This window comes from Homarus americanus, unplaced genomic scaffold (genome assembly GCF_018991925.1).
Source record: "Homarus americanus isolate GMGI-L3 unplaced genomic scaffold, GMGI_Hamer_2.0 scaffold42433, whole genome shotgun sequence".
NCBI classification, from domain to species: Eukaryota; Metazoa; Arthropoda; class Malacostraca; order Decapoda; family Nephropidae; genus Homarus; species Homarus americanus.
Window position 1 is genome coordinate 717,501 of NW_024738086.1, and position 19,615 is coordinate 737,115.

At 39.1% G+C, this 19,615-nt stretch overlaps 1 protein-coding gene across 1 annotated transcript in view; it reads left to right on the forward strand.

The window, feature by feature from the left end:
* Positions 1–19,615, forward strand: part of LOC121873724 (protein amalgam-like) — a 58,770-nt gene that overhangs the window by 3,640 nt on the left and 35,515 nt on the right. Inside the window, exon 2 of the mRNA XM_042377427.1 lies at positions 19,194–19,404. Within this exon, the coding sequence (XP_042233361.1) occupies positions 19,194–19,404 (211 nt within the window). The remainder of the gene's footprint in view (positions 1–19,193; positions 19,405–19,615) is intronic.

The window sequence follows — 19,615 nt, forward strand, 5'->3', positions numbered from 1 at the left end:
TAACCTATTTTAATCTCTCTCTCTCATTCATATGATTGTTAAGGCTAGCTACTGATATTAAAGGGAAGGCTGCATGAGGTTTCAGGCTTGGTAAGAATAGCACATCCTCTCATAAAAGAAAAATTCTCCCCCAAAAAAAAACCCTCACAATTCACGTTTTTGAAAATGTAATTGAAAAGCATAACCCCGCACATAAAATATTTGATATTGCCGAGCGGATGATGGCATCGTATAAGGCTTTAGTGCTGAAATAATGGCCGTGATGAAGGACATAAATGGGCTTCCTTGTGTCAATCATCTAATTCTTCCCACACCTAACGGTAAATGGACACAGGAACTAGAGTCAATTAGCCTTCACTTGTATAATTAATTAGAGTATAGGACAGTGCCGTCGTCTTCCTTCGCCTTCACATTTTCACGATACATTAAAACAAAAAAATAACCTCAAAATACATAGAAGATAACATAAAAATACATTACTAATATAAAAGACGCATTAGTAAAAATATATTCATCATTGTCTGTTAAGGTTCACAGGAACAACCACGAGAAAATAATCTGTGTAAAACTTGATAAACTCTATTAAATAAAATAAAATCACTTGTTTAATAATGCACCAGTGGTTATCATCAATAATCAACTTTGGGTACAGGTAATGAAGGTGTCTTTGAAGTGTCTAATTAATATTAAAGTAAATTACAGAGGAAAATAACTACACCAACGTTCTATTTTCCCTTCAGTAAATTGAGTTGTGAATCTTATGTTGGCGGTCAGTTTTATGTGGGGGGGGGGGGGGGGGAGGTTAAGAATATAAGCTATTTAGTGTTGTCTTAGTCATTTCTATTTGATTTCTTACACTACGTCATTCTTCCTATTACTTATCCTCCTCTTCTTTAAGCTTTTTCCTTACTCAATTTATCCTTCACGCAACACAACGGGAGAGAAGTAAATATAATAAGATAATTCAGACTAGCAAGTATTACCATAGCGATGAAAAATACACGAATTACAAAAGAAAAATCCTGTTTCCTGTGATTTCAATAAGGTGCAGATTTAAAGGTGATATCTAGTTTGTTGCATATTTGGGGGATAACCGGATTTAAGTCATATTATCAGCCTTAATCACGATAAATTACACAGATTTACAGTTAAAAAGCCACAAGGAAGATTTCAGATTTTTAAGGATTAGGAGGATTCTTAGATGCTTTTACCTCAGATCTGTGATTCCTTCCGAATTTCAGACGTGACGCTGACTTGATTTGACAAGAGGTATAATCAGCAGGATTGGCGAATCTTTTATAAGGACCTCACATTCCTCGAGAGAGAGAGAGAGAGAGAGAGAGAGAGAGAGAGAGAGAGAGGAGAGAGAGAGAGAGAGAGAGAGAGAGAGAGAGAGAGAGAGAGAGACCGACCGACCAATAATTCATCTGTGGCCTTACATCAGGAGCAATTTTTACCTTGGTCACATTGATCCATGAGACGAGGGAAGGGAAAGGGAGGGAAGGGAAGGGGTGATGAGGCAAGGGAGTGAAAGGAGAGTTAAAGGGGATTTACTACTAGTTTCGTGAGGTTCTTGAGGGATTTCACGGGGTTTTAACGGGAAGAGGTCAAAAGGGAGTAAGTGGTGGGGGGGGGAGGAAGAGGGGGGGGAGTCGAGAGAGATGGGATGAGGGAGGAAGTGAGAGTAGTGGTGGGTGAGGATGGAATTAAGGGGGGTTGGGGGAGGGAAGGGTGATGGAGAGCGTAAGGGAGAGGTGGGGAGGGTAAGGGAAGGTATATGGGTAAGGGAGGATATAAGGGGTAAGGGGGGTATAAGGTGTAAGGGAGGGTTTAAGGGGGTAAGGAAGGGAATAAGGAATAAGAGAAAATATGAAAGAAAGAGTATTAGGGAGGAAACAAGAGAAGAGAGACCAAACATTCCTACCTCTCACTCTCTCTTCCTCTTTCTCGTGTGGAATTAAAAAGTTTATCCTCTATACTTTCTCTCTTATTCCATCATGTGAAGAAAATCTTAAGAAGTTTCACAAAGCTGACTAGAATATCAAGTACCATAGGCTATATAAATACACACACACACACACACACACACACACACACACACACACACACACACACACACACACACACACATATATATATAATTCCTAATCTCTTTCTTCACACAATCTTTCCATTTTAGTAAATTTATCAACACATTTGTAAGTTTCACCTTCAAGTGTTTAATTCTCTGACACATTCACTGCCTGATTCCTCTCTTTATACGTACAGACTAACACACATTTACCTCCTTGCTTCTTTCCTCTAATTATTGTTGCTACTACTATTGCCAATTTTCTCTGTAAAACTCTCTACTGCTACACATTCTTCCATATTATCTACTACTAAACATTCTTTCATATTCTCTTCTACAACTATACATTCTTCCTTATTTTCTACTACTAAACATTCTTTCATATTCTCTTCTACAACTATACATTCTTCCTTATTTTCTACTACTAAATTCAATCACCAATATTTACATTTTTCTTTTCACTTACCCACCAGACTAGTGTCATTGCAATCACCAGCTGACTAACCTACCAGTTGCGCCCTGTATCCACCTATCAGTCAAACTCGCTCCCCTCTCCATCATTGTCGCATTCGCCTCTCTTAGTACCTCATCCAGGGACATATTCAACATCAATGGCGATATCACTCATCACTGACATAAGCCTACTTTCACTGGGGAATTATCTCCCCTGTTCCTGGTAAGCCTTAACTCCTCTCTCTCTCTCTCTCTCTCTCTCTCTCTCTCTCTCTCTCTCTCTCTCTCTCTCTCTCTAAAATAAAACTTAGACAGCGCTCCTCAAGTTCCAATATATCTCACACATTTTCATCATTTCCTGTCAGTATCACACGTTTTAATTTTCGTTATATACTGTAAACACCATGACATATAGGTCACTAATTGGGAAATGGGTCAGTGTAAACTTCAAAGAAACTGAAAAAAAATATTCTAACACAATAAATAAACATACGGACGGCTTATATACACCCATATTGTAAATAGACTGAACTTACTGCTGTACCCATCATACACTCCTACACACTATCATCATAAAAAATAAAACAAAATATAATAAAAACAAAAACGATCACAAATTCCATCAAGAAACGAAATGTCTTTGAAATATAAAACTATTCAGTATTGAACGAAGACGCTGCTCAGCTTAGGCCAAGAAATGAGTCAAAAAATTATATTACAAAGGAATTATAATCTTCCTTCACTGTCTGTCTGTCTGTCTGTCTGTCTTGCTCACTCACATAACACACACGATTTATAGAAGAGGATTAAAACAAATAAAAATACATCTCTTGGAAATGAAATTATACCTTCCTTCACTCTCTTGTGCACAATATGAAGGATTCGTCGAAGATTGATAAATTAAGATTCTAAAAACAAACATCTCTTCCGTTTTAATCATTCTTCTTATCTCTCTCCCATCTGAAATTATTTCTATCTATCTCTTCCATCTTGTTCTCTTTTATTATCACTCCCTCCCCTCTTATTCTGCCTCGGTCCTATTTATCTCTGCGTTTATCCCTTTATGCCACGCTCATAAAAAGTTTATATTTATAGTTGTTACAAAAATGTTGGTTAAACTAATTCTAACCTATTCCTCTCTTATTGATATTAATGAATCATTACAACAGCAGTATGAAATATGTCAACATGATTGTTTATAGGTCACCTGCACCTCCCTACCATAGTTACAGTTTCTTCAACTTCAACACTAGAAATGTGTGTGTGTGTGTGTGTGTGTGTGTGTGTGTGTGTGTGTGTGTGTGTGTGTGTGTGCATCACTTAACACCTGTACGGCATAACACTACTTCATTAAAATAACGCATAAAAGACAAGAAAAAGACGGAATAGATGTGTGGTACACGCAGCAGAAGTCAGTGGTCTGTGTAAGGGATTGGGACCCTGAATAGATCAGGTCAAATTATTTTCTTGAGGGCACACGAAAAATATCGCTGAAATTGATTTGGCTGGCGGGGAATTTACTGGTGGGTTGCTTTCTCCTAAATGGTTATTCCCAAGAGAGGGCATGGCGAGAGGTAGCAACTGGTGGTTAGTGTCTGTCTGTCTATTCTGTTTGTTTATCTTTGTCTGTGTGTGTGTGTCTGTGTGTCTGTGTGTGTGTGTGTGTGTGTGTGTGTGTGTATGTGTATGTGAACCAGCAACAGGTGACAGTGACAGCTGGTGATGTATAACTTCATTAATATTTGTCTTTACATTAATTTATCTGTTTGTCAATATCGAATACGCCAACTGTGTGTTCTGTCCGCCTCTCCCTCCCCGTCCATTTATCAATATATCCATCTATCTACCTTGCTATTTTTTTCTGTTAGGATAGATGGTCACTGTCTAATAAGTGGCTTTCTGTCTGTCTGTATTTCTGTCTGTCTGTCTCCAAATGCAATAATCTTAACCCATAAATGATTATTCCGTCAAAAATAAACCATGGAGAAACTGGTAGCTGTTGGTGTGGTCTAGATTGTCTGTCTGTGTGTCTTTACGCCTTCTCCCAGTACAGGCAAATTTAACCAGTTGAACCCCAAGTACATTATTCCCTTCCCACTACAAGAGGATTTCTGATAGCAACTAGTGGTAGGTAGTGCTGGAGTGGGGGGGTAATGTCTTTCTGTCTGGCTACCTTGATGTCTGTCTGTCTGTCTGTCTCTCTGTATATATATCTGTCTGTCTGTCTGTCTCTGTGTCTGCTTGTTTCTCTGTCTGCCTATCTGTTTGTATATATAATTAGTACTTTGAAAGGAGGCAATTAATGCTCTAATGATTTACAAGTTCCTGTTTGATCGTTCCTTGTCTTCTGAAGGTAACATATATAGTGGAATAGATGATGATTCAGTGATTTTTTGTCTGTCTGTCTGTCTCACTGTCTATCTGTAGTCTCTGGCTATTCCTCTCTCGTTGTCTGTTTATCGCACTGGCTGACATTCTGTTTGACTCACTATCCGTCTGTCTGTTTTACTCTCGATTTTTGTCAGATTTTAGTCTCTCCGGCTGTCTCATTTTGATTCCCTGGTTCTCTGTGACTGTTTAAATGTGTGCGTGTGTGTGTGTGTGTGTGTGTGTGTGTGTGTAAGTGTGCGCGCGCCTGTAAAAAAAAAATCTTGCAAACGAATGTCACACGGGTTCTATTCCCGGCCGGAGCGAAGGACGAGGTTTCCTCTCTTGTACACCAACGATCATCTATAAACGAGTAACTTTATCGGGTGGCGGGAAGAGCTTACCGAAGGTGGGAGCAAAACCCTTCTTCGGTGGACGCCCTTCATAAATTTTGGCCGCAGCGGAACACATCAGGAAATGCCTAACCGATATCCTGTCAGAATGCCAATCCCTCTCGCACGCGTCTCATGTGATATTCTTTACGCTATTCTGAGGGCTCTATTTCTGACGTGTGCAGGCAGAGAGAGAGAGAGAGGAGAATAGAATAGAATAGAATGGAATAGAATAGAATAGAATAGAATAGAAGAGACAGACAGACAGAGAGACAGACAGACAGAGTATGAGAGAGAAAGAGATGAGACGAGAGATTATTTAATTCCTCAAGCAGCTTATAGAGCTCTGTATAATGACACTGGGCTCCACCATTAAAGAGTGGGGTAATGGGAAGTAAAGGTTTAAAGGCCCATTAAGGCTGGAAGATTTTAGGTATAATTTTAAGTACCTTAGGGTTTGGCTTCATATTGTGTCCTGAGAAGAATACTGAATACGGAACTAGGTAATATAGCACCGTGTTATGTGTGTGTGTGTGTGTGTGTGTGTGTGTGTGTGTGTGTGTGTGTGTGTGTGTGTGTGTGTGTGTGTGTTTGTGTGTGTGTGTGTGTGTGTGTGTGTTTATGTGTGTGTGTGTGTGTGTTACGTTTATTTTGTACCTTTATTCAGTGGCATAATACTAAGAATGATTCTACGATAAAGGTTAAATTGTAGTGAAATATATTTCCTGTATCCATGTGCAGTATCAAACACACACACACACACACACACACACTATACATCCTTTCCAACCTTCCCATCGTACACCCTTTTCTTCCTTTCTTTCCTTCTTCCATATTCATCTTTATTTTATTTCATTTTTATCCTCTCAATTCTTTCTTTCCCACACCTTCCCTGCCTCCCCCTCTTTATTTCCTTCCAACCACTGCAATTCCTTTCTTTTCTCCCTCCTTCCCACTTACCCTCACGCTTTCTTCCCACATCTTCCCCCATTACTTCCTTTTCTCCCTCCACTTTCTAATCTTCTTCTTCCTCCTACCTCCTTCCTACCCACCCACCAACCCACCCATCCGCCTCCTCATCATTCTTCACCTTCCCTTCCCATCAATCGTCCAGTGAGGCGTGCGGGTACCCTCCTTGAGCGTGGCTTTTAAAGGATTAGTAAGTAAAATTTTCCCTCCAAATATCAACAAAAGGACCCATTATCAGGCAACAAAAACAACAACAGCAAAAACAACAACAACAGCAGAAGTAGTAAAGAATATCAATGCATTGTTGACACCATATTTTTGGTTATCTTTCTGTTGTAAGTCAAGGGAAAATTGATTAAATTTACATACCTTTGAGAATCTGATTAGTGAATAGGTAAAGGTTGTTTTAGTAGCGTCTGTCTGTTTGTCTGTCTGTCTGTCTGTCTGTCTGTCCGTCACACACACACACACACACAAATAAATTTCTGGACATTTTTATTTCGTTGTAAGTATCCTCTCTCTCTCTCTCCCATGATCGAGTGGAGGCTATTTAAAAGGGAACACGACAGAAGAATCAGATCTTACACGCGTCACGGAGTCTCTCTTTACAGAGTTCACTCTGGCCGTAATGTTCCCATGTTAATATTAAGAGGATTTTGAAGGTACGAGCCTGGGAGGGAGGCATGAAAAAAGAAGGGAGAGGAGACATTGACATTAAGAAGATTATGAAGGTTCGAACCCAGGAAGGAAGGAAGGAAGGAAGGAAGGAAGGAGATTTGCAAATGAATGAAATAATGAACAAACATAAAACAAATAACTAAATGAATATAGAAATATAATAATTAAAGAACAAACAAAATAACGAATAAATCGATAAACAAAAATGACAGAACAACACAAGTAATACTTATAAAAAAAAAGAATCAAAACAAGAAAAAAATTACCAAAATTATTAAACGAGGAAGAATATGATAAGGAATTCAGCCAAGGATAAAATAAGCAATTAAAGGAGATAAACAATAAAATAAATAAACATGAAACATGACAGGATGATAAACAAAACAATAAGTAAACAAATAAGAGAAGGAAAGGAAAGGAAAGGAAAGGAAAGGAAAGGAAAGGAAAGGAAAGGGGGTAGTCGTTCCACAAGTATCGTCAGAGAAAATTACTTTCCATCTAAACTTTTAACACCAACTGCAACATTACTACTCCTGTTACCCCCTTTCCCCCTTCTCTCCCTTTCACGTTTCTTCTCCCTTTCCCTTCCTTCCACATTTCTTCCCCCCTTTTAAATTTCTACATCCTTCTACATTTAATTCCCCTTCAATATTTCCTCCCGTTTCCTCCCCTTCCACATTTCCCCCTCGTGTCCACTCCTTTCACACTATCTTTCCCCCCGTTTGCATTTCTTCCTCCTATCCACCCCCTTCCACATTCCTCCTTCGTTTTCCATCCCTTGATATTCCGTTCTATATTCTCCCTTCCCATATTCTATTCCATTCCTTATTTCTCCTCATGCATTCTTACCTCAACTTTAATGTGATTTTTCCTTCCAACTTTCCCTCCTTCTCACCATCGATCTGGCATCCTCTTCCATCTTTCCTTCCCTCTTAAAAAATTCCCCTCTCACCCTCCCTCTTCCCCATTCCCCTCCCTCTCACCATCCCACTCCCCTGTTTCGTCTTCTTCGCCTCTTCTATTTTCTAAGTAATTTCCAGTATCTTTTATTTTCCCATCTCTCTTTTGTTTTGTCTTTTATTTCATTTTTACCTGAGTGTTATTGCATATCGTTCCTTGTTTCCTTCCTTTATTGATTTTCTTTTATCTCCTTTGGGCCTTATCGCCTCTCCTGAATTCTCATGTCTTATCTCTCTTCCTATTTTTCTTATCTTTTACCCACCATTTCTTTTTTCCCCTTTCTCTTTTGGTTTAGTAAATTAATGGGGGTATTATTGCCACTTATCTCTTCTTCCTCTCTTTTATCCTTCTCTCTAATATCCTCCATCTCTTTATCACCTCTTTTGTTATCTCTCTAATTCCATGTTTCTCTCTCTTCTCATTTTATTTCTATCCCATCACGTACTTCATCGAGTTTTTCATATTTCTTCTTTTTTTGGAAATTACAGCATTTTTTCTCTTTTCATTATTATTCTAGAGTAAGTGTTATTGCCTGTTATGCCCATTCTCTCTTCTTTATCACTCCTCTTAAAGCTCCCACAATCTTTCGCTTCCTCTTCTTACCCTTCATCACCTCTTATCAACTTTCTCATCTTTTCCAATATCTCTTTTTCGTCATTTATTCTACGCATTTTCCCCTTCATCTACTTAATTCTCCTTTTATTTATTTATCGTCTCTCTTCTTTTTCCTCATTTATTACAACGTTCCTATATTCCACCGTTCGTTTTTGGATTATTTTCTTTACATTAATATTATCACTTCGAATCTTCTAGTTCTCCTTTATCATCTTGCATCTGTTTCCTATTTATCACTTCTCATTCGTCCTATCTTTATCTCTTTTTCTTATTCGTCTATTCCTCATAATTTATCCTTATTCTTCCTTGCTTCTCTTTTTAAAATCTGTCCCTCTCTCCTCTCTTTCTCTTAACGATTTTTTCTTTATCACTTCTCCTTTTTCCTTCTTTATTGCATTTGCTTTCTTATCGGTACCCAATTCTTTCTTCCCTTTCTCTATCTTTCTCTTCATTTATCTTTTCTCGCTCAATATCCTTCTTTCTCTGGCTCCTACACCCTATCCACCTCTCTTCTCTCCCTCTCTCTCGTTTCTCCAAGTTTATTAATTTCTCCTCTCTCCCTAATATCTAAACGTGGTTATTATTGTCTCCTGTCCTTCTTCTATCTCCTTTATCACCCTTTCTTATCTCCCATCTTCTCTTGGAGGGTCATTGAGATATTTATTATCTTCCATTTGATGTCTTTCTTTTTCTCTAGCTCTCATTCTTTTTCGGAGGTATTGGGAGATGTCTCCTATTTCTAGTAGATCTCTCTCTCTCTTTCTCTCTCTTCTTAACTCTATTCTCCAAGTGTTATTGCCAGTTATACCTTAATCCTTATCTTTATCATCTCTCTTGCTTCCTCGTTCCTTATCCCTTGTTACTCTCTTTATCATTATTTTCCTGTCTCTTTTTTTTCAAGGGGTGGGGAGATTTTATTGACGTGAGTTATTATGGTCTCTGCTCTATCACCTCTCGTTATTCCCCCATTTCTTATCTTTTACCTCGTGATAATCCTCCTTCAGCCCTTCTCTCTCTCTACCCCCACACCTATCTCTCTATCTCTCTCTCTTATATCAACACGAGTACTATTACCTCTTCGTATTTCTTCTCTATTATCTCTTCTCCCTAACATACTTTCCTCCATCTTTAATTCTCTCTTCTCATATAACTTTAACGTGACCATTATTACATCTTACGACCTCCCTCCTCCCCTCCTCTCTCTCCTCTTATGAATTATATACTGGCAGTTATCTCATCTTTCTCTCGTTAACATTCTCTAACTGTGAGTGTTATCGTCTCCTATGTCATTTTCCTCTCCTTTATCACCTCATCTGATATGTCATCTTCTCTTGGTTGTTCCCAGTCAATTTTCTCTTCCCCAGTTCAGTAAGATGATGGTTAAGTTATCGTACTCACGAGTTAAGTTGCCGTGGTCATGGGGTTAACTTATCGTGGTCGTGGAGTTAAGTTATCGTACTCACGAGTTAAGTTGCCGTGGTCATGGGGTTAACTTATCGTGGTCGTGGAGTTAAGTTATCGTACTCACGAGTTAAGTTGCCGTGGTCATGGGGTTAACTTATCATGGTCATGAAGTTAAGTTATCGTACTTAAGGGGTTAAGAGCTGTTAAGCCATCGTATTCAAGGGTTTGAATCATAGTACTCAAGGGGTTAAAACCGTTAAATCATCGTACTCAAGAGGTAAAATGGAACGAATATTAAAAATATTAATAAAATTAAGTGAAAGGCAGTCAGAAAAATAATGGAAGAAGCAAAACGGATGATGAAAAACGTGAAAAATTACAAGAAAAATTATACCAATCACAAAGTGGAAAATAAACTAAATACCAATAATAACGAATAACAACACAACAAATAATAACAACAACAAAATAGACCAATACAAAATAAACTAACTAATAAAGAGAACGAAGACAAATAAAATCATCAATAATTATAAATAAAAATCACTTTCTAAATCACTTTCTATTCGCAGGCAAATCTTTCATAACTTTTACCACAATTAGTTCATAAAGAATAATTTATAACGTGTTTAAATATTCAACTAATTAATGGAGCAAATGGTGCTAACTCTTAATACCAGGTTATAATGAGTTAATTGATACACTTTATGTATTTGTGATAATTTAAGTTTAAATCACGATCAGATTATTTTACTCTTGCAGGTAATATTAAAATAAATTTAAATAAATAATAAAATAGTATACAGCTTAAAATATTATATGACATGATATAGAGTTTAAACGATTATAGAAGATAATAACATAGAACTTAGACAATTATAGAAGACATGATATACTGTAGAGCTTAAACGATTATAGAACTTTATGATATAGAACTTAAACGATTATAGAAGACATGATATAGAGCTTAAACTATTATAGAGGCATGATATACTGTAAAAACTATTAAGAAGACATGATATAGAGCTTAAACGATTATAGAAGACATGATATAGAACTTAAGCGATTATTGAAGACATGATATAGAACTTAAACGATTATAGAAGACATGATATAGAGCTTAAACTATTATAGAAGACATGATATAGAGCTTAAACTATTATAGAAGACATGATATAGAGCTTAAACTATTATAGAAGACATGATATAGAGCTTAAACTATTATAGAAGACATGATATAGAGCTTAAACTATTATAGAAGACATGATATAGAGCTTAAACTTTTATAGAAGACATGATATAGAGCTTAAACTATTATAGAAGACATGATATAGAGCTTAAACTATTATAGAAGACATGATATAGAGCTTAAACTATTATAGAAGACATGATATAGAGCTTAAACTTTTATAGAAGACATGATATAGAGCTTAAACTATTATAGAAGACATGATATAGAGCTTAAACTTTTATAGAAGACATGATATAGAGCTTAAACTATTATAGAAGACATGATATAGAGCTTAAACTATTATAGAAGACATGATATAGAGCTTAAACTATTATAGAAGACATGATATAGAGCTTAAACTTTTATAGAAGACATTAAATATTTATAAAACCTTAAGCCAGAATAACCTGCAGTTGCTTTATATTACACAGAATAAGTTATCAGGAAAATTATGAAAAAAAAAGACTGAATTGTGTACGAAAAGTTTTAAGTCAAATTTTTTTTTAAGTCAAATTTTTTTCTAAGATTTGACTGACTTTTATAAATGGTGTCTTATTAATTAAAAGGAAACGACTATCATGAAATATTAAATAACACAATCGAATCTTTTGAAACTTGATTCAGATATTGCACATGCCGGTCAAAGTGGGTCTTATTGGCCTGTCAGGGGCAGTGCAGATACACCATACTGAAGTTAACACCTTTCATACTCAGTGTGGCCGGCACTCAACTCCTACACCACCACTTCCCCAACTGCAAAGTGAGGAATCCAATCAATACTTCGTTAGATGATGGTGTTCTGGGGGCAGTCACACACACACACACACACACACACACACACACACATTATATATATATATATATATATATATATATATATATATATATATATATATATATATATATATATACATTATATATATATATATATATATATATATATATATATATATATATATATATATATATATATATATATATATATATATATATATATATGCAAGTAAATCACTGTAGGTGCGCGTGATCCAAATATATGCCGATAACCACAAGGAAACAAGAAAACACGAAGTTCCCAAGTTGCTGACCCAGGGCATGCCTATGGGACCTTTCCTCGGAGAATTTCTCAATATAATAATTCCCTGGGGGTGTAAAAATGCCGGGCGTTGAGCCTCCACTACCTGCCAGACCGGACATGTCTCTGACACGTCTTAATCAAGTTAGCTCATGCGTACGTTTCCCAATATCCATCATCTTTGTGGAGACTTCTTTCATGTTGCTACCAAAAACTCAGTTATCAAGAGTCCTCGTGTTGGAGTAGCGGGGATATATATATACAGTACACACACACACACACACACACACATATATATGTGTGTGTGTGTGTGTGTGAAGGAATCTCCTGCCATAGGCGACTTCCTCATTTTCTTCATCAAAGCGTGCTGGGTCTAGGAGTGGTGAAAGTCTATACACGTCAGGTCCATTAGTTGGGATATGGGAATAGTTGTCATCCGTCCATACATGAACATACTGTATTTCACCCTTGAGGCTGATGGCTCGATGAATTTGGCTTGAAGTTTTGCATTTACTAACTCTCTATATCTCAGGGGAATAACACATGTCCTTGGTCATTTACGATTAATACAAATATACAAAAATAAATAAAAATTCCCAGTAATTTTGGTTCTGTTAAAATTTATGTGAACTGCTGTCTTCAGGAAAATGTCTCCCGTCTCTTTCGTCCTCCTCCCATCTTCTTTATCATCAGTGTGTCGTGAAATAGAAAATGGCAATCAGATTCCCAAGAGGCTAGAGGAAGGCGGTGTAAAGGACTTTGATAGTGTTCCCGTGGTTCCCGATGGCCGCCAGGGACGGAGAGAGAGAGAGAGGATGGACGAGAAAACGACAGTAACGATCTCCCAGTAGGAGGTAAAATGAAGTCTGGGAGGGTAGGTAAAGTTATCTTGTGGGGAGAAGGTTGGGGGCGGGGGAAGGAGCGAAGGCTGGAATGGTCAAAGAAATGGAAGGAGGTGGGGAGGAGTGGTCAGGGTGAAAGTTAAGAGGATTATCAGGAAGCAATATGAGGCAAAGGACACATATTATAGACGATGGATGGATGTGAAGAGTGAGAGGGAGAGGGGGGAGGGAGGTGAGAGAAGTGAGGGAGGTGGTGGGGGAGGGGGAGAGCAGCTGGGAGACGAGGGTAAACTTTTCAAGGAGTGATTGTAGGATATAAAGGTGTCAATGGATCAGGAAAAAAAAGTCTGGCAAAGCTCTTCGGTGGGATACTGCTCAGAAGATTAATAACACATCCCTACATGACCTTATCCCGGTGGCCTCGATAGTACTGTACCTCTGTGATAGTAAGAAAGTGTAAATAACAATGACACTGCCTGGTTATGTTAAACTATGTGACATTTTTTTGGTAATTAGCTTTATCTTTTACTCCAGGATCTTTTCTTTTATAAATCATTTACAATTCGTTTTCAAATATTTTCTCTGTATAATATAAGTTATATATACAGGTAATTAGTTTATCTGTGTATTTTATTACACGAAGTTGTATAAAGTTAACACTACCAAAGTCCACAACACTTCAGCACCTGGTATGGAAAATGCCTCATGGTCGGCGGGCGAACAAGTACGATACCCTCAGTCTCCAGGGACATGACTTCGTTTCGTGAGACCCCCAACAAGACGAACCTCGTGGGAGAGGGTGAAGCAATAAAGGGCAAGAAGAGAGAGCACAAGAGGCTTTGAAAGATGAAAGTATTATTAGTATTGACGTATTTAATGTAGACGACACAAACGACCAGTGTGAGTTGGTTGAGTCAGTTCTGTATTTAATATTGACCACATGAAACGCCACAAAAGAATCATCACACACTACAGAACCACCACACACTATAGAACCATCACACACTACAGAACCATCACACACACTACAGAACCATCACACACACTACAGAACCATCACACACACTACAGCACCACACACACACACTACAGCACCACACACACACACTAACCACCACACACACTACAGCAACACACACACTACAGAACCATCACACACACTACAGAACCACACACACACTACAGAACCACCACAAACACAAACATACTTACAACTGTTTATATCATTTATGAAAATGTGAAAAATAAGAAAAAAAGGTAAATTTGGATTCTATTTTAATATTGCAACTTATTACAAATGAATAAATTTAATGTATACGTTTTTAGAATAAAGTCTCAGTAAAAAATGGAACAAATAATTACATAACATTTAGTTTTGAAACACGATGCTGTTGTACGAACGTTTGGTGAGAATTAATCTTATGTTTATCCTAGGATAACAGACTCTGAGGTGGTTCTTCAAGTGTTGATTAATCCTAATGTTTGTATCCGTAACGTGAGCCCAGATGAGTACAAATAGAGAGAGAGAGAGAGAGAGAGAGAGAGAGAGAGAGAGAGAGAGAGAGAGAGAGAGAGAGAGAGAGAGAGAGAGAGAGAGAGAGAGAGAGAGAGAGAGAGAGAGAGAGAGAGAGATAGATAGATAGATAGATAGATAGATAGATAGATAGATAGATAGATAGATAGATAGATAGATAGATAGATAGATAGAGAGAGAGAGAGAGAGATAGGATAGATAGATAGATAGATAGATAGATAGATAGATAGAGAGAGATAGATAGATAGAGAGAGAGAGAGAGAGAGAGAGAGAGAGAGAGAGAGAGAGAGAGAGAGAGAGAGAGAGAGAGAGAGAGAGAGAGAGAGAGAGAGAGAGAGAGAGAGAGAGAGAGAGAGAGAGAGAGAGAGAGAGAGAGAGAGAGAGAGTAAATTACAACACGGACCTTTAGGAGGGTTTTACTTGCCCTCTACGAGCCACACCTAAATATTATGCATGCTCTCAAAACACAATTTTCCGCCCTTTTCTCCCGTATTACGCGTCACATTATACCGTAAACGAATTTCAAGAGGACACGTAGGTAGTGAAGATATTTAGAACGATATTATATTATTATTACAGTATTTGGTAAGGTTCTTAAGTCACTTTGAATAAATTTTATTTGAGATTTTGAATATATTAATATTCATATTAAGAATTCAAAGGAAAGTAGAGCACATATATTTACACGAAATAAAAAGATACCAAAACAGAAATAAAATAAAAAATAATAATAATAAAAAGAAAAGGGACACACACACACACACACACACACACACACACACACACACACACACACACACACACACACACACACACACACACACACACACACACACACGAATTAAATCTCCGGAAAATGATCGATACGACAAACTGTACAACAAGTAAACTTTCCCCAATAAACACCAAATATCCCCCCCGTTGTTCCTTGATATATACCATTTTGACCTCTTTGACCTGTGTCCTTAACGGTGGTGTCAGCTTGGGAACGTGTCAGGTGAAGTTATGGATTTTCTTCCACCTGTCACCAAAGTCTGTCAGCCAAGTCCGTCAGCCAAAAGTTTACAAGTCTACAAACCCAAAGACGATTTTTTTTTCTCCGCCAAAAAAAAGAAAATCAACTTCAGTGTCAAAAATTTTCTGTGTCGTGGGATTTAATTACAGTGGCTCTCTCTCAATTTTTGTTTACTTTATAAATAGTTTCAGCATTTTTCTTCACCTTTGGAGCAAATGGTAAATGGGGTAGAGAAGGAAGCGGTGAAGGAGGAAGAAGGAGTTGGAGGAGGGTGATAAAGATATAAGGAGGAGTGAATGGAGAAAAGTAGGAGAGGGAGTGAAATGATGAGGGAGAAGGAGATGGGGAGAATACGTAGGCGAAGGAAATGGAGGAGAAGAGAAAGGAAAAGGAATGAAGGTTGGATGAAATGAAAAGGAAGAGGAAGCAGAAGAGAGGAAGAGATAGAAGGTTAAGAGGAACTTAGGAATGGAGAAAGGAAGAGGTAGTAAGCTGAGAGGAAGGGGAACAAGGTACAGTGAAGAGGAAAGGAAGGGAAAAAGGATAAAGAAAGGAGAGTAAGGAGAAATGGGTGGGGAATAGAGTGACGCTTAATGATCGGGGAAATGGTAGAAAAGAAGTGAAGGAGAGAGAGAGAGGGAGAGAGAGAGAGAATGAAATGAAAGAAAGAGGAAAGGAGAGGAATGAGGATGAATGAAAGTGGGAAGAAAACAGGGAATGGGAATGAGAGAAGGAAAGTAATCCCTGATACACAAATAAACGCAAATGATACCAAAACGAAGCCCATAGAATTAAATGAAATCCAGTGAACCCCAGTGAATCACAATGAACCCAAGTGAATCACAATGAACCCCAGTGAATCACAATGAACCCCAGTCAATCCCAACGAACCCCAGTGAATCCCAATGAACCCCAGTGAATCCCAACGAACCCCAGTCAATCCCAACGAACCCCAGTGAATCCCCATGAACCCCAATGAAACCCAGTAAACTCCAACGGTGCCTCAGTGTACCCAAGGAAGTAAGGTAAATATCCCGAGAAGTCTGACTTGTAAAGATGGCAGAGTAATTAATATTTGATGATGATACTGAAGAGTAAATTCATAATATATCGACTCCCTCGTTTGAGTTTGTCCTCGTGTGTGTGTGTGTGTGTGTGTGTGTGTGTGTGTGTGTCTTGCACTCTATCCTATTAGATGCGTTCATCATCATCCACAAACAACCAAAATCAATAACCATCTCTCTCCCCTCCTCCACAACAACCACAATCCATCACCTCCCCTCTCCCATCCTCCACGGCAAACACAATTCTCTTTCACCCATTCTATAATATCTACAATCCACCACCCTTTCTTTCGTCCAAACTGACAATCACAATTCACCACCATTCATTTTTTCATCCCCTTCACAACAACCACCCAATATTATTTCCCCCCTATCTACCTACAACAAAACAACAACAATCACCATCATCTCCCCCTTCCCAAACACCTAACAACCCCTGGCTCCCTTACCTGCCCCTCTTTCTCCCTTACAACAATCACTCATGTTCTCATAGGTCGTCTGGACATAACTAGGAACCGAAGCGACCACCCAACACAGCCCACCCCTCCTCTCCTCACCTCGTCCCTAAAACAGCGCTTCAACACGACCTACACCCACCAGTGTTTGTTAGATTCAGGTGGTGTGGACTTCTGAAAGGCATTGGTTGGTATATAGGTGAAAATAGGAACGTTTGTCATCGCCACGAACCACATAGATCTCACCTAAACACAGGGTATCTAATCTATTTTATAACCCCTATCATTAACCCTCGTATTACCTAATAACTTTTATAACCCCTATTCTTAACCCCCCTATTACCTAATGCCCTTTCTAATCCCTATTCTTAACCCTAGTATTATCTAATGATCTTTTTAAACCCTATTTTTAATTTTAACATTGCCTAATCACCTAACAACTCCTATTCCCCTATTCTTAACCCTTAGTATTACCTAATCACCTACTACTCTTCAACACCACCTACAGTACACCAATCCTTCCGCCTTTACAACTGACCCTTGTTTATGACTGCTTCAAGTTAGCTTATTCACATATAGGATCTTATTTTCTGTCTCTTTCCTATGCGTTCTGATTTCCTCGTCTTTCTCTCTCTCTCTCCGTCGCACTTTCTCTCTCTCTCTCTTCCCACCGCGATTCTCTTTCTCCTTAAGCTATCTCTCCATCAGGTTTCCCTTTTTATTCTCATTCCATCACATATACCCTTCCTTTCTTCTCTCCTTCCTCCTTACCTTAAAGCTTTCCCCTTTTCGCTGTCTCTCTTAAAAAAAAATCATTTTTTTCTTTCTCTCTGTGACACCCTCAACAAGTGTTTTCCTTCCTTCCTTCCTTCACTTCCTCAAGAAAACACTAATTAAGCACTGAAAAAACACACCAAAGTCTTTCTCCTCCAGGTAGCGTCTGTATCTTACTAAAACACGAGGTGGTAGAACTTTGTCTATCGTCTCTTCAACTCAACTAGATTTTCACTTAACCACCAGAGATGGAGATCAAATGAACCCCAGTCTTTAAAGGCCTCAGTAAAATCTAAATGGAAGGGGTGATATGGAAGAGAAGGGGTAGGGAGGGGTGATAGGGAAGAGAAGGGGTAAGGAGGGGTGATATGGAAGAGAAGGGGTAGGGAGGGGTGATAGGGAAGAGAAGGGTAGGGGAGGTGATAGGGGAAGAGAAGGGGTAGGGGAGGGTGATATGGAAGAGAAGGGGTAGGGAGGGGTGATAGGGAAGAGAAGGGAGAGGGATAGGGAAGGGGGTGAGGGGTAGGGAGGTGATAGGGAAGAGAAGGGGTAGGGAGGGGTGATGGGATAGGGGAGGGGTGATAGGGAAGAGAAGGGGTAGGGAGGGTGATATGGAAGAGAAGGGGTAGGGGAGGGGTGATGATAGGGAGAAGAGGTAGGGAAGAGAAGGGTAGGGAGGGGTGATAGGGAAGAGAAGGGGTAGGGGAGGGGTGATATGGAAGAGAAGGGGTAGGGAGGGGTGATAGGGAAGAGAAGGGTAGGGGGGTGATATGGAAGAGAAGGGGTAGGGAGGGGTGATAGGAAGAGAAGGGGTAGGGAGGGGTGATATGGAAGAGAAGGGTAGGGAGGGTGATAGGGAAGAGAAGGGGTAAGGAGGGGTGATATGGAAGAGAAGGGGTAGGGAGGGGTGATGGGGAGGTAAGGGGTAGGGAGGGGTGATGGGGAGGTAAGGGGTAGGGAGGGGTGATGGGGAGGTAAGGGGTAGGGAGGGGTGATAGGGAGGAAAGGTGTAGGGAGGGGTGATAGGGAGGAAAGGGGTAGGGAGAGGTGATGGGGAAGGGAAGGGGAAGGTTGGGGTTATGGAGGAGGTATATAAGGTAACACGAAAACCATATGTACACTTGAAACACTACAGAGAAGTCTAATCACCTTAATATCGTTCGGCATTTCAATCCTACAGGAGGCGGTGGTTGATCTACAAACGTGACCTCACTGTAACCAACTAAAATTAAATCTTTCTTTCCACCTAAACTCATCCTAAATTCCCCTCTTAACCACCGCTCTACATCTACAGGTGGCGTGGATCTACAAAGGTACAGGTGGTCGCACGGTGCTGACAATGGCGATGCAGGTGGTCACTAAAAACCCCAAGATCTCGACAACACAGGAGGCACAGGCGTGGGTACTGACCATCACCAACCTCACCAAGAAGGACCAGGGCATATATATGTGTCAGCTGAACACCAAACCTGCCCGCAAACAGATGGGTTACCTACATGTGGTTGGTGAGTGTATGTCTTTCTGTCTGTCTGTCTGTCTGTCTGTCTCCTCTACATGTTGCAGTTCCGGGTAAGTGCGGTTCTAAAATACTGTATTGCGTCTCCATGTTTGTAGTGATGTTGTATAGTTTAGTTTATTGTGTACTATATGCCTCTGTCATTTATTTTTGTGTATTTTATTTCCCTGCAACATTTATTTTCTCTGTCAGTGAGTGTG